The sequence below is a fragment of the Triturus cristatus genome, chromosome 7 (assembly GCF_964204655.1).
Source record: "Triturus cristatus chromosome 7, aTriCri1.1, whole genome shotgun sequence".
Lineage (NCBI taxonomy): Eukaryota > Metazoa > Chordata > Amphibia > Caudata > Salamandridae > Triturus > Triturus cristatus.
This window is the reverse complement of record NC_140590.1, coordinates 117,351,298-117,367,537: the sequence shown is the minus strand read 5'-3', so window position 1 is coordinate 117,367,537 and position 16,240 is coordinate 117,351,298. Positions and strand designations below refer to the sequence as shown.

General features: G+C 42.5%; 1 protein-coding gene across 1 annotated transcript in view; it reads left to right on the top strand.

The window, feature by feature from the left end:
* Positions 1-16,240, top strand: part of LOC146808979 (myeloid cell surface antigen CD33-like) — a 262,011-nt gene that overhangs the window by 107,096 nt on the left and 138,675 nt on the right. Inside the window, exon 3 of the mRNA XM_085615777.1 lies at positions 3,473-3,778. Within this exon, the coding sequence (XP_085471903.1) occupies positions 3,473-3,778 (306 nt within the window). The remainder of the gene's footprint in view (positions 1-3,472; positions 3,779-16,240) is intronic.

Sequence of the window (16,240 nt, the reverse complement as noted above, 5' to 3'; positions counted from 1 at the left end):
TGTAGTCCTTACTGAGGATATGTGATGCTTACACTTTGCACGCATTGTAGGAGTTTGAATTTAGAGTCCCCGATATCCCACATACACACCACAGAATTTGTCGTATTTCCATGGCACAGTTCATAATCAGATTTCAGTCCTTTGGCATCCTTTGCTGGTCCACGTTAGGTACTCCCCAGTGGATGGATCAAAGACCTCCTCGCACAATGGGTCAATTAACAGTGCTTGCCACAGTGCCTGGGAAAGGATAAGGGGGGTGGAAATCTGCATCTGATGTTTAGCTTTGCACCTTGTACTTGGCAATCCAGGCTCACTGGAAAAAAGGAGGAGAGACAGACTTTTGGAGCCTACACAGGAGGCGCTCGCCTTTGTATATTTAGTTGGAAGGGATCAGGAAGCTGTGTCATATAGGGACACAGTTGAGGCTCTCAGATGGTCTCTAGTGATAGGGTTACTAGAGCCAACTTGAAGTTGCCATCATGGATTGTCTCAGAATGTTGTGCAGGAGGGTTGGGATGATGTGGCAACCTAGGATTGCCATGGGTGCCTGGCTCCTAAAACTTTCCACCCCCACTTAAAAACCCCTGCACAAGTGAGAGACAGAGATAGAAGACCCTGGACATGAGAGCAACATTTATGAAAGAATGCCCAGATGGATAGAGAAACCACCTGATGTTCTACAAGGATGGAGTAACGACTTTGACTCCAGCTGAGCACCAGGATTAGGATGGGTTTCAGCTCAGTTCTCTTGTGCCCCCTGAGGCACAGTTGAGGAACTGACCTGCTGAGGGACCATGTATGGCTTCTCTAGGACTTCTGAGGGCTGACTTTAAGTTTGTTGCCACCTGGGTACACTTCAAGAAGTCATGAGGCTCAGGGGCCTGTTGAGTGCTCCAGGGAGCGTGTTTTGCTGATTGGCTGTGGAGGGGCTGTGCAAAATGTCCCCACCAGCAGGAGAAGAGCACCTGGAGCGAGTCAGAAGATAGGTCCAGAGCAGGGAGCCAGAAAATCCAGATCCCCATGCAAAGTGTATTAGGAGGCCACGGGCCTCAGGAAAATGGAAAGGGCAGCAACCACAGGATGCTGGCTCCTTCTGAGTGGGAGAAGCCAGCTGAGTGTGTGGAGGACTTGGAGCTCTCCCCACAGCCCCCAATGACCCCGCGACTCATTGGTTCCCCTGGTGGGACCAGGGCACATCCTATTAAAAATGCAAAAAGAGAATAAAGGACCAGCAGCATGAAGACTCTGAGAAAGGAAATGACGAGCAACCTGTTAATAAAATATGTCCCCTCTTGCCAAAGGAGCACCCATAATCCTCTGGAACACTCAGAAACCTTACTGTGGCTTCTTTTGTGGTCACAAAAATGGAAAGAGGGACCCACAAATGTTTTTGTAGATGTTGGTGGGGGGGGGGGCAGGGATTGCATTAGGCTCCCAGAATAGTTGTTTTTAAAATGACCCAAAGTCTCCCAAGAGAGAATGTGAATGGCCGTGGACGAGGATTTTCACATTCTTAAAGATCTTATTTAGCATATACTTTATCACATAAGTTGGGGGTGTAGGGTCCTCTGGCGGGTGATCCTAGGAATGCATTTGTGAATTAAGGAAAATAAAAGTAAGACACATACACATGCAATACATTGCAAAGCCTTTCCTATAATGAAAAAATTGACACTGCACTATTTCTCATTATAATGACACTGTTTGAGTACTGCCATTGTCCCCAATCAGTTTAATGGTGATGCAATATATAATATAACATGTGGCTGTTTTAGTAATGTGGTGACACCCTGACAAACCAGTAGGCCTACTTTGCATATAATAACATCCCCTTATATTCTGATGTTGCATCTGGCATAGGTGAGAAGTAGTGTGGTTATGGGGTTCAAACCCACTAGGGGTGTATTGTGATATGAGGGTGTCTCCAAAGGTATTTTTACCTACCAGAATGAATTTAATATCTAATTTAATGTTTAGTAGTGTATGTGTAATAAAAGTACTTTATAAGAAAAAACACTGACTGAACATTAATTTACCGAGTGGAGTTGTTGCGTATCAGGGAATTGAAATTCCTAGCCCAAATCACCTCTTCTGAGTACGCCTTGGACTGCAAAGGTAAAATTATTCTCCTAATGAGTCCCAGTCCCGTTGCCGAGATGTGAAGACTAATGGTGATGAAAAATGGGCTACATACTGGAACTCATTAGGAGGATTGTTTTAACTTTGTAATTTCTTGGTCATAAGTGCTACACACAGCACTTGCTATTTGTATGTGTTTTCATTAATGATGGAGAGGACTCACTGATTGGTCCGTGACCGTGAATGACACAGTATACATTTCAATCACTTACTCCCTGAAGAAGTCCCTATGTCTTGGGACGAAACACGTTGTCTATGTGCTTCTCCATGCTTTTAAGCTGAAGCAAAGAAATAAAGAATAAAGTTTTCACAATATACATAACTTGTGATGTCCATATTTGTTCTTCTGGACTCTTTTGTGTCTTTTCTGTTGCAACTTTGGATTACAAATTTGATCTTGATTGAAAAAATCTAATCTTTTGAGTCGTGCAGGGGTTCAGCAGTTCTTCTCCCTCTTTGTCTGTTGACAGGTTAATTTAGGGTTTGCTTGTGTCTTCCCCCTGAGAAGAATTGAGTTTGCTGCTTTAGAAGGACCCCCAAGAACCAATAACCCAGTGCATTATAAAATGTAATTTAGACAAAACAGAAATTCTGGTCATCATGAAAATCTATGATTTTAATATTGATTATTGGTGACGGAAAGGGTTGCCTTCAAAAGCACGACATCAGTAGTTACAAATCTTGGGGTGAAATGTATCAATAAGTTCTCCTTTCACCAGCATATTCTCAGTATGACAGGAATGGGGTTTTCTATACTGCGCTCCATGCAGACATTTTTAGATCTTCTGCATTTTGAAGTCCCGACAATCAGTGGTTAATCATGAACAATCTTCCCTTTATCGCAGCCTAAGGTAAATGAGGACACTGAATTCAGGAAAGTGCTTAAACCATGGTTTTTCTCCTTGCTGTAGTTTAAGATCATGAATCAACTTTGTCTTCTCACTTGTGCTTAGCGCCAGGACTCCTATATGGGCAGCAGTTTGCACTTTACAAAGTGTTCCATTCATTCATTCATTGCTGAACTCATCCTTCCATCTCCATTTTTCATTCATTTACCCACCCAGCTGGGTGTGTATGGTTGACTGTGTGCTTTCTTTCATGAGCGTATGGGCATCTGAGTGTATGACCTGATGTACAAGGCTTTATGATATGTGCTGTCATTGTGTACAGCTTGTAAGCCTACAATGCAACCATGACAACAAAAACTGACCTTTATCAAATAAATCAGACATGTTGGCATCGTCGAACTTCTTTATAACTGCTGCTACCTAGACGGTTTCTTTTATTAAAAATAATAATAATGATGTTGTGCATTTTGATTTCTGTCTCCTAGATCTTAAGGACAAGCCAGAAATCTCCCTCCGTGATCGAGTGATCGAGGGTGAAACGGTGACTGTGGAGTGCACGGCGCCCGGGAGGTGCAACGGCACCGCCCCGAAGATAACCTGGAGCCCAGAGTCCAAGTTTAAATACAATCAGTCATTTTATAACACTGATAATCAGGATGGTACCAGGATCTATAAATCTACTATCACTTTCACAGCTTCGAGGCAGGATAACAACACAAGGCTGTCCTGCACCGCAAACTTTCCGGCTGTGAAGAAACAAACTACAAACAGAATCATTCTGGCTGTTGAACGTAAGTACAGCCCGTAACTAATTTCACAAAATAACACTTTTATGCCTTGTCAGTTTGAATAATATAAGACTAGGGACCTCATTTACAAAGCCCATAGCGCCGCCGGCGCGTCTCTTTTTTGGACGCACCGGCAGCTCAGTGTGCCTGCTCATATTTACAAGGCCACGTACAGTCATCCTGTGTGACTTTTCATGCCCTTGTAAACATGGGACCCTTTCACGCATTACTCTGTGTGAAAGGGGCATTCCATGGGTGGTGCTGTGGGTGTTCCCATGCAACATCCACGGAACCTGACGCATTGCCAGGTTTATAAAGTTTCATTAACCTGGGAATGCGTCCGAATCCGACGCTTCCCCAGGAGAGGCAGAGAGAGGCGTAGGAGTGGTGCAATGAGGAGAAATACTTTTATTTCTCCTCGTTTTTTGCTTACTATGTGCGCTGGATTCTGCATCACACATAGAAAGAGGAAAACACCTTCAATTGCCTTTCATGATTGTTTTAGTGCAGGAAGGTGCCCCTTCATCCCTGCAAACCAGGCACCCTTGTACCATGGCGGAGGGTGTCTACCTTGGCACACGGGAGAAGGACAGTAATGCGCGTATCTTTTATTTTGACACACGGCAGCGCAGAAGGAAGGCTTGCTGCACTGCAGTGCGTTAAAATATAGTAAATGTTGCACTTGGTTCCTTACTTTTCTCTGTTATGTCACCTCGTACCGACATTTGTGTGAGGCAGTAATGGCAAAGTCGAAAAAAGGGGTGTGCTAAGATTATAAACAAAGCTTTTATCAGTGTCAGAAAGACAATTAAAAAAATAATCAACAGTCCTAAATAATGCAAATCTTTTAAAAGAGAAAAAGAAAAGAATGCCCAGTCCTAAATAATGCAAATCTTTTAAAAAAGAAAAAGAAAAGAATGCCTTAAAAAAAAGGGTTACAGGAAAAATAAAAAAACTAAAGCCTACTTTTTGCAGGTAAATTCTCCCTGTGTATTGCAAGAGAAGTTTAAAAGATTGTCAGTTTTGCAAAACTTCTCCGTGAAATTTCAATTTGCAACAAATTAATTTGAAAAATAAAATATCATGTTTCAGGGGCGAAACGTGAATAACAGAAAATAACTTGCCCAGTTAAATAGTAATGGGTCTAAACACATGATCTGCAAACGACAGAAAAGTAACAGTAAACATCAAAATAAAAATATTGTAAGAACAACAAACGGGAAGCATTCACCCACACCAACCAGTGAAGATTGGGTAAGAGGAAGTGTCTGCAAGCACAGGAAAGGGAAACAGTAATCACTCGAAGGAAGAGCATCTTTTTTAACCCCTTGCATGCCCGCCCCTTTCCCCGCCCAGTGCCGCGCTTTGTATTAGCGGGCGGAGTTCATGACGAGCTGGACTCGTCATGGGCACAGCGCCACCGCAGCCCATGACGAGTCCAGCTCGTCATGGGCACTGAAGGGGTTAAAAACACTTCTAGCTCATGTTGTTGTTTGTTGTGCTGCATCTAAGAGGAGGACCCTGAAGCAAGGGGCATGATAAAACAAAGCAAAGCGAAGGAGAATAGAAGGAATACAAGAAAAAGGAGAGAACATAAACCCTCTTCAATCCACAGTATGGGGAGGTACTAAGGGGCTCATTTATGAGCCCCTGTGCGTCACTTTTGCACCACCGATGCGTCACTTTTTGTGAGGTACCAGTGGCGTAAAACATGCGACATGTCACGCCATATTTACGAAGTGACGCATCTAGGTAGATGCGTCACTTCGTCAACCCCTGCGCTACATTATACCGGCGCCAGGTATAATGTATGCAGGGTGGGGGTACCATCGCAAGAAAGGGTCGTAGTAGTGGCGCAGTGAAATCTATGAGATTTCACGGCGCCACTACTAGGACGCCAATGCGTCAAAACCTTGCTGGAGTTGCGTCAGGCTTCCGACACAACTCCAGCAATGCACCACTTTTTGCGCCGACAGATACGTCAGTTATTCTGACGTATCTGTCCTTCCTTGAGACATGATGCGTCATATTATCAATATGACGCATCATTGGTGTCGCAAGGAGGGCACACTGAGAAGTGATGCATCGCTACTTTCACGCAGCGATGCGTCACTTCTCATAAATGAGGCCCTAAATGCGGAATCCAATCAGGGGATGGCTGTGATGATATTATCAGGGACCTTTCATTGTGCACCAATATAGCCAAACTCAAATCAATGAACACTCGTCACTAACAACCTAGAACGACCAATAAGACAACACAAGGACTAGGTGCGTCTTATACATTTTCAGTATGTAAAATGTCCCATTTAAACTCATTGTTTGAAAATGTATCCTATTGAGATGTCTTCAAAAAATGCCCTTGATCCGGCCCCTGCCCTGAGCATAAATACTGGTTTACACACCCTTGTACTAAATACGTTTGTACTTTGAAAACCTATGTACGTTTATTTTCACCGAGGAGTTCAAGCCAGCATCTGGTATATATTGCTGCAGTGCTTAATTTGTAAAAGAATGAGTGCAGGTTTCTGGAAAGAGTAGAAGATTATTTTCTTATACATTTGTGATCAATCGCATTCAATCAATCAATCAGGGGTTTGTAAAGCACAACTACTCACCCGTGAGAGTCAAGGCGCGGTGGGGCTGCTGGTCCCTCTGGGTGTGGAGAATCATTTAAAGAGCCATTCACATACGGCATGTACTTGTATGTAGTATGTATAGGAGCTCACTGACAAAAGCCTTTCTAGGTACAGGAATCTCTTTTTATTACTGTTAAATGACTTTGTGAATCAGCCTCAAACGTCCACCTTCCTTTACTAAAAGTGCATAGAAAGCACAGTCTTTTCTGTTTGTATTAATTGCTTATGAGTATTGCTCTAATTATCCAATGTTGTTTGTATTTTAGATTTTTTGGGTCAATTCATAAATAGCACATAAGAGTGTGCAAAAGAGTCCTTCTGGAGAACGACTCTTTACATGCTCCAAAATGTCTTTGTGAAGACAGAGGCTTTCCTCTGAGCTAATGCAGTCACTGCACTGTGTTCATGCAAGCACCCAAGCGAACTCACACAGGCTCTCCTCTGAGCTCATGTAGTCACTGCACTGTGTTCATGCGGGTACCTAAGCGAGCTCACACAGGCTCTCCTCTGAGCTCATGCAGTCACTGCACTCTGTTCATGCAATCACCCAAGTGAGCTTACAAGACTCTCCACTGAGCTCATGTACTCACTCCACTGTGTTCATGCAAGCACCCAAGCGAGCTCACACAGGCTCTCTTGTGAGCTCATTCAGACACTGCACTGTGTTGATGCAAGCACCCAAGTGGCTCTGACTTCCAAGCAGACAGGCCCCCGGAAGCTCATCCCTGTGGTACTCAGCAAAAGCAACTCTATTCTCAAGTTACCGCAAACTGTAGAAGGCCTACCAATGTTTTAACAGTTCCATCTTTGGGTACTAAAGCTCATGCTCTACAGAATAAGCAATCTATTTGCTCTTCTATACAAGCACAGACAGTTTGTATGGTTAACGTCCCAAAAATTGTTTCTAGCGGCAGTTAAGAGAATGACCAATCCTTGAAAAATAAATCTATAAATTGGTTACGTCATGTTAGGGGTTGCTGCTCGCTGATTAGGGAAGATATAATCAGAGTACGGAGATGCACGTCTAATAATAATCCTATGGACTGCATCGAACTTACCCTGACTAGTCCTGACCTGGCGGAAAATCCTCTGGTATTAGAGTACAGGACTTGTCCCCTGGATTCTTCATCCCCATCCAGATTAGGCGCTTTCCAACAATTGCTGCTGCAAGGGCTTATGATAACGTGATACCATTGCCCACATTAAGAGGGTCCTCATTCGAGGCTGTTGATTGACTATGTCATGATTCTTAACTTCGGCAGGAATTAGAATCTATTCCAACTATTAACATCCAAAGCGCCCCTAGCATTACCCAATTGTGTACCGTTCCTGAACAATTTCTGACCTCGCTAATATTTAATAGTCACAGTGAGCATTCCGGCTGCAGCTCGAGGGATCAGGGGGCTGCAACATTTACCAATACCTCTGTACCACCTTCTGTTTTACTCCCCTTGGTCCAACAAATCCCTCCGTGTAGTGATATTTCAACTTCCCAGCTTAAAATCATTTCTTGGAATGTGGCGGGTCTCCATAGCAAAATGTTGTTACCTGATTGGAATTAGTTGATTGAGGAACATCACATCTGTATATTCCAAGAAACTTGGAGCCTAGTTCCACTATCTAAGTCTGGTTATACTTGTTTTTTTACTTCTGCTGTTCCCATGGATTACAAAACTGCTGTTAAGCACGCAAAGCTTGAGTGGGATGAGACTCACTGGCAGAACTTAAAGGATGCCAGTCAGTCAGTCAAAAAGCTTTTAATATCGGTAAAAAACCATAAAACGACATAAATACAAATTTGCAATAAAAAAAAGAGCACAATTAGAGCTAAAAACATATATATTTAAAAGAATCATACTTAGTAGTCCTAACACATGAGAGATTCATATCGAAGATGGAGGAGGATTCTAGGATTTCATTAGATACATCAAATATACACAGGGCTCCTAAAGGGCAATCCCAAACTATGAAATATATAGACAACATGAGTTACCGTGTTTGAGATACTGCACAAACAGTAGTTTGAGGACTTTCAGATTTTAATTTTTTGCACCTCGAGTACCACATAGACAAAAGAAATCTAGCAGTCGCAAACACTATTAGGGGGGTGGTATCATATTTGAGAAATCTAAATGCCTCCCTATAGTCCTTAAGCCCCCTGGACTTGCAAAGTCGAATGATCCATTTGGCTCTTGCCTTACCATAGAAGGGGCAAAAGAGCAGGACATGCAAATCTGTCTCTCTACTACACGCACAACCTGGGCAGGAACTCGTAATGCATTTGACCACTTATATGTTGCGTCCCTAAGAGGCAATGAACCATATCTAAACTGTATATATAATTTATTGGCCAAGGGAGGCTGGATATCATCTAAGAATTTCTCAAAAAAAGGATGGGCTTTGATATTCAAAAAGGTATCAGTCAGCCTACCCGTGGAAGAATTTGTTATTATATATTCCATGCGGTAGCGCTTAAGGGCCGTGCTCAGAGATTTTTTGGAGTACAGGGCACAGGTCTCCTCAGGGGACGACCACATATCCCCCCTACCTAAAACATGACAAAGTTGCTTGATGTGATTTAGCCATTGAATTTTCCCCTTGCTCCCCCCGGACATAAGATCCCCTAGATCCTCCCTGTAGCTGGAGAGCTCAGGGGTCGACCATAAGCGTCTCCAATACAGGAGGGGGCAATTTGCAACCAACTCCTGAATAGGAGCCAAGCCCAAATCCAACCGAAGGGGTGTCAGGGGCGTACTCATAGGGAGACTCAGTAGACGCCTGATAAAACTATTCTCAGTGCGAGATAAAGGGGCAACAATGACGTGACCCCATAACTCTGCACCGGAGAGTGCTCCCCCTCTCGCTTGAGTTTGATAGATTTCCAAGGGCGGACTCAACAGCTTAGAAGAGGTATCATTAAATACCTTTAGGATACCACCAGTTGATTGTGCCAACTTCAAGTTAGCCTTAACCATATGGGATCCCCAATCCATTCGATCATTTAATGTAATCCCCAGGTAATCGAAGGTGGTTACTCGGTCCAGAGCAGTTCCATCCAGGTGAGGGAGGGGACAATTGGCGAAGTTGGTGGGCCATGGACTGAGTTTTAGAGAGATTAATCTCCAAGTTCCTCAGTCTACAAAAGGAGCAAAAAGCCTCTAATGTGCGCTGAATACCTGTGGATGATTTTGACAATAAAAGGGTATCATCAGCGAACATTAGGGCGGGTATCTTCCGCCCCGCTAAACTTGGAGAATCCAGATCTCTTGCTCCATATCAATGGTCTATCAACCCGTTTAGGAAGAGCGAGAAGAGCATGGGGGCCAGAACGCATCCCTGCCTTACTCCCTTTTCCACCGGGAACGGAGCTGACAGTTTCCCACACCTCCCGAATCTCACCCTTGCGTATGTACCTTGGTGCATACGTTTAAATAAATGGCACAGGTAGGCCGGAACACCCATCTCCAACGGGATTGCCCAGAGTTTTTCCCTTTCGACCAGGTCAAATGCGGACCGAAGGTCCACAAAAATCAAATACAAACTACCTTCCCCAATAGTGACAGTCTTCCAGTAGACCAACTGTAATCTGAATAGGTGGTCTATGGTGGATACTTTTGCACAAAAGCCCGCTTGAAGGGAGGTTAGGATGTGATGTTCGTCCATTCAGGTCTGCAACCTAGACAAAAGAAAGCGGGCAAATAATTTCTGGAGGACGTCAATCAAAGTAATGGGGCGGTAGTTGGCCGGGTCGAAGGGGAAGCTTTTTTGTGGATTGGGATAATTTCGGCTCCCAGCCAAGTAGTAGGGATCTCCAAGCCCTAAAGAATGGCGTTAAAATAAACCCAAATGTAGGGAGCCCAGACCTTTTGTTCACTAAGATATAGGTCGCCCGGGATCCTATCAAGGCCTGGGGCTTTCCCTAAAGACAAACTTTAAGGGCCGCCTGGACTTCAAGGAGAGAGCAGGGTGGGCAGGAAACGCACGGGGCCTCCAGGTGTTCTGGTACACATGTGCTTGTTGGAGTCACTGAAACTACTCGGGATGCAGGGTTACTAAGAGAATAAAGAGGTTTGAAGTGGTCCAGCCAGACCTCTTCACTAAGGTTAGGTGTAATGGCCGACATCCCTTCAGCCGACCCCACTTGGACAAGGTTCCAAAAGGACCTAAAGTCACGAGCTTCCAGAGCTGCTTTGATACTTTCCAACCTTGAGGCCTCCCACTCTAGCCTAGCCTCCTTTATCAAGGTTTTGTAGGTTTCCCTGGCATTTCTAATACTTGACTGGGACCCCGATTTTACCTCCTTGAGCAAGATATTTTTAGCCAGACTACAGTTTTTATTAAACCAGTGATCACGCTTATTCACCCTTTGCCTTTTAAAGTTCAAAAAGTACTTTATTCGGTTAAAAAACAGTAACCATAAAAGCATCAATAATACATATACAATTAAGAAGAAGAAATAGTTCAATACATAGTTATTATTACAAGTGAAAATGTCAGGATTTCTATATCGAATTTTTAAAAATTATCTGTCCATTGATTTACGTAGTTTAAAAACATTTTTAAAAAATTCTATCAATGAAATAACTATAAATACAGTGTCCATTCTTTGCAATACTAAAAATGCTGGGCGACATCTGTTTACCTTCAACTCTTTAAGAAGTGGGACTATAAATTTCCTGCGGGGCAGGGTATAGAATCTACAAAAGAACAGTACATGAATATCAGATTGCGTGGATAATTCGTCACATGGGCATAAACACAATTCATTAGACCAAGAGTTCATTACTGGGAATGTTAGTAATCTAAAAACAATATTAAACCTAAAACGTGTAAGGCAGAACCTGTCATAGGATGGCATGGAAAGGCGTAAGTATGGTTGTAGACTAGCGCCATTTAATATCAACTGGTGGGAACACACTGTCTTTTTGTTTTTTTCCACACACAGTCTTTTTTCCCTAAGATGTTCCATACAGGCTTTTTTCAATGATTTTCTTGTGATGTGTACCATGGATAGTGGATCCTCAAAATATTGTTGAAAGCACATTTCTATTAAGGAGGTCTTCACATAATTTAACCATTTAAATGTATTTACATTTTCAAGTGATAACACATCCCGAAGTGTGGCACGATTTATAACACACTCATTAGCAGTCCAGACCCTATGCCATAGTAATATGGGCTGAATTCTTATTATGTCTGAAATGTACGGCTGCCCCAATTCCTCATGGCAATTAACGGTTGAAGTGCTATCGGGCACAGACAGCATGTACCGCATAAATTTATTTTCAATTATTTGGATAGCATCAATATTTGCATACCCCCAGAGTCCTGCTCCATAGACAGCCACCGATATACATGTTGCGTTATAAACAGTTAAAATTTCCCTAAAAGGCTTTTTTCCCAGTTTCTGTATGAAACTCTTTAAGGCCATTATTGTCTTTGAGAACAAAAGAGTTCTTGCCTTGATCGCGTTTGTCCATGAACCAGTCTCATGAAATAGGATGCCTAAATAAGAGAAGGCAGGCGTATTTTCTAAACTAACGTTATTTATTAAAATAGTTTTCATCTTGTTTTTAGATCGTGTTCCACAGTTCATGGTGAAAGTTTTACTACAGTTGATTTTTAAATCCAGAGTGTTCATGAACTTATTGAAGGATGTTAATAGGTTTTGGAGGGCATTCGGTGTTCGCGCCATTAAAACAGCGTCGTCCGCATAAAGGAGCGTAGGGATACGCCTATTACCAACAACCGGGACATCCCTGCCCTCCTGCAGTAGACGGTCTTCCAGCCCATTTATGTAAATCAGGAATAGGAAGGGGGCCAGGACACATCCCTGGCGTACTCCACGCCCTATCCCAAAAGGTCTACTGCATTCCCCCCCTTTTCCATAACGAACAGTTGCTGTAGCCCCTGAATACAACTCCTTCAAAAAACAAAGAATCGAATCGTCCACGCCCAACCTTTGCATCAATTTCCATAATTTGCTATGAGACACGCAATCAAAAGCAGAAGTTAGATCGACAAATACAAGGTATAAGCGCTCTTTTTTTATCGTTATATACTTCTGCTGAATTAAAAATAGGTTTAGGCATTGCTCTATAGTTCCTAAACCCCTTTGAAAACCAAACTGAAGGTCACTTATTACCCCGTTGTCCTCCGCCCAGTTTTGCAGTTTAACTAAAATAACTCTACCCAGGATTTTTATAGTTGAATCAAGTAGGGATATTGGCCTGTAACATGCGCAATTTTGTCTGTCTCCCTTTTTATAGATGGGAACAATAATGGATGTAAACCATGACGGGCTTAGGCCCTTGGCCAATGCTGCGTTAAAAAGCTGAACCAGAATGGGGCCCCAGAGGTCAGTGTTAGCTTTATACAGGTCGGCTGGGATCCCATCCGGTCCTGGTGCTTTTCCACCCTTTGTGGCTTTTAAGCTCAATAAAACTTCAGGCAGCGTAACCACTATTTTTTCACGGACCCCCCCTTTCTCACTAGAATCCTCCGATGGTATAACCGATACATTTTGTATATTTATCTCGTTCTCGCATAAAGACTGGGAAACCTTTTGTGGGGACTGTTCTAGGCACATATATAGGGTGGAAAAATGTGTAACCCAGTCATCCTCATTTATAGCAATTTCTATGCGAGCCTTAGTATTATCAAAAAGAAGGGGGGCATTAACCACCCTCCAAAATGCCGATAAATCTTTAGCCTGTGAGGCATCGCATAGTTGTTCCCAGGCCAAATTCTTTATGTTTTTCTTTCTTTCTTGGAGTGCAAGATTATAACGGTTCCTTAAATCTCTTATTTGGGTGGGGTTCCGTGGTTCCCGGTGTATAGCGTGTTTAAGCTCAGTCAGGGCTTTAGTACATGCATTATCGAACCATCTTCTACCATTTTTGAGTCTTTTTCTAGAAGCCACCCTCAAGTTTTCTTTAATGGTGGCTGCTATGATATAAAAATGTTCAATTATATTATCACTCTTTGAGTTTTCATCTAAACAGACTCTAAAACTATCTGTGCATATATCAACTAGTTTAGCTAAGAATTCATTCGGGACCACCTTGCTCCACTTGAGGGAATACCCATTTTGTCTCCCCATCAGCACATCCGGGGCTACCTGTCTCTGCAAGCTATTTTGTTGGCATGCTGAGAATGGGATATCGATTTCAAGGACTTGTGGGTAATGATCGCTCAGTGGTAATTCAAGAATCTTATAGTTAGAGTCCCTAAAACCAGAGGTATTTGAACAGATAATAAAATCAATGGTGGTCGATGCACCCCTCCCAATAAAGGTTGGGACAAAAGGTGTTGGGCGCGTGGCCAGTTCGTTAGCATATCCCAAATCGCAGTTGAACAGTATTTCGTTCAGCGAATCACCTGTTAGAGTATGGTCAAAATGCGTAAGGTTAATGTCTTGCTCTAACATCAAACCACAGAAACCTTTTTGACCCTTTTTGCAAAGATGACAATTAAAATCCCCCCCCCATAAAACCATTACTTCTCTTGTCTTACTGACTATCTCCCCTTGTAGATCCTCATTTAGGCTTTTCATAATCTTCTGAACAGCAGTGCATGGGATATTATTATAAAAATTAATAATGACCAAGCTGATCCCCGATTTGGTATCTATAACTACTTTATGATAGAAACTACAGTTTTGATAAAAACGGACCCTCTCATATGTTAAGGTGTTTGAAAGGTAGGTGATTATACCACCTTTCGGTCTCCCATATGTCCCTCCTACTGCAGGAGTACAGTAAGTTTTATAGCCAGTTAGATGTATTGGGTCTATGGTCCAAGTTTCTTGCACGGCCATAATATCCATGCTATCCGTGGCCGTTTTCCATGATGGGTTAGAAATTCTATTCTTTAAACCTGCCACGTTCCAGAACATCACAGAACAATTTTTGTTTTGGCTAAATATTATTGCGTCGTCTATGGGTGCATAACCTCTATCCGTCTTAGCTATTTCAACTATGGGTTCGCCCATAAGTTCTTTTCTATCATTAGTTAAGTTTTGATTACTATAATAGGGTAATCCCTTTTTACATTTTATGTCCCCATGCACCATAGGTTTAATCAGACTATTCGATTCTTGGTTTAGTGGTATAATCTTATCAGACTCATTACCATTAATCAGGTTAAAATTTTCCTTGGAAATACTGAACGCTAATAGGTTTGAAGTAGTATTTACAGATGACGACAAGTCGGGAAATTCTTCAATCCCTAGGCGTCAGTCAACCATATCCAGTGGACTGAATCTATTATAGCATGGGAGGGAGGAAGGAGCAAACTGTGTCATTTGCCAATTTCCCCAGTGTTGCAAGCCTCCCTTTTGATTTCTCCCAGCTCTTCGCTGTACTAATGTCCAGTGGTCTTCTTCCCTCCATCCTTGCCTTTTATAGGTTGGATCTCCGTAATATGTCCTCCCTTCCCTAGCACAGTTTTCATTCCTAATCCCACTCCATCTATCCTCTAGTTGTTCAATTGGAGTATAAAAATAAGATAAGGATCTTGCTGTGATCGACAAATCCTGATTCCTGGGGGACCCCTGACAGATATAGTCTACTGTTTGCGGGTCTTCAAAAGTTATAACCACACAATCGCCCTTTAGTTTCTTTCTATTATAGCCTACCCATGGAACCCTCTGGACCATTAAGATTCTACTGGCCAGACTTGAAGGTATAGGGTAATTAAAGTTTAACCAGTGAATCACCTTATTTCTGAGTGCTTCAAAGGGTTCCATGATATGGGGAGCCAATTCAGGGACCCCAGTTAATACTATCACGTAGGGACTTGCATCTGGGGGCAAATTTATAATTCTGCGCTTTCCAATTTTCTCCTGTTGTATTTTAACTGAATTAGGAGTGAGTGCAGGAGGCGGAATTGTAATAGGTGTGGTTACTTCAGGAACAGGGATTAGTGTGGGAGTATTTATGCACACTGCGGTGCCATTTGTATTTAATATAGGTTGAGATGAGGGATTCATAGGAGTGCCTTTCTTCCCTTCCAGCCGGGTATCTTTTAAAATCGTCAATTTATCCACCAATATGGTCTCATTATTGGCCTTTTTTTCCAGGGTAGGAGGATGAGTCTTTATATCCTTCTGCAATGTTTGAAGTAGCCTTTCTATACCAAATAGCCTATCTTGTATAGGGGCGAGTAAAGATTTTATTAATGTTGTCAAGGTATATATCATAGAATCCTCCCTATCTGCATGTCCATCTATACCATTAGTTATCATGCTCTCATGAAGGATATCAACTAATGATTCATCTGATATAGTAACATCCATCATGGGCAGGGAGACTTTCTTTTGGTTAACTGCTTCATTTTCAAGACTATTCCCAATTTCTCTTATCATAGGATCTTTCCTACCACCCTTCTCAGACACTTTTACTTTCATCTTAGCTTTTTTGCAGGTTGAGTTTTTATTTTTAGTACACTTTTTTGGGATTGCTCCCTGCTTTTTTCCCGTATGAGTTGGGTTTGCGATCTCAATCGCAGTATCCGAGTGAGCCGCTGGTATAGATTCTCCCGGGGGATTAGATGGATCAAGACCCATAATGGTAGAGTTTTGAGAAGGAGAATCAGTATCAACACTGTTATGTAATTGCGGATGTACTTGTAGTACAGAAGAAACAAGCAGAGTATTTTCAGGGCTACGTGCCATAGCTATGTTACCCATCGATGATCTCCTGGCAAGGGCTAGGTCTTGGGATACCCTTCTCTCCATTAGTACTATCCCTTGATCTATTAGGGTATTAGTACGTACAATGAAATCATCTAATGTTCCCGTCAGCTTGTTTCCCCCCGTCACGAT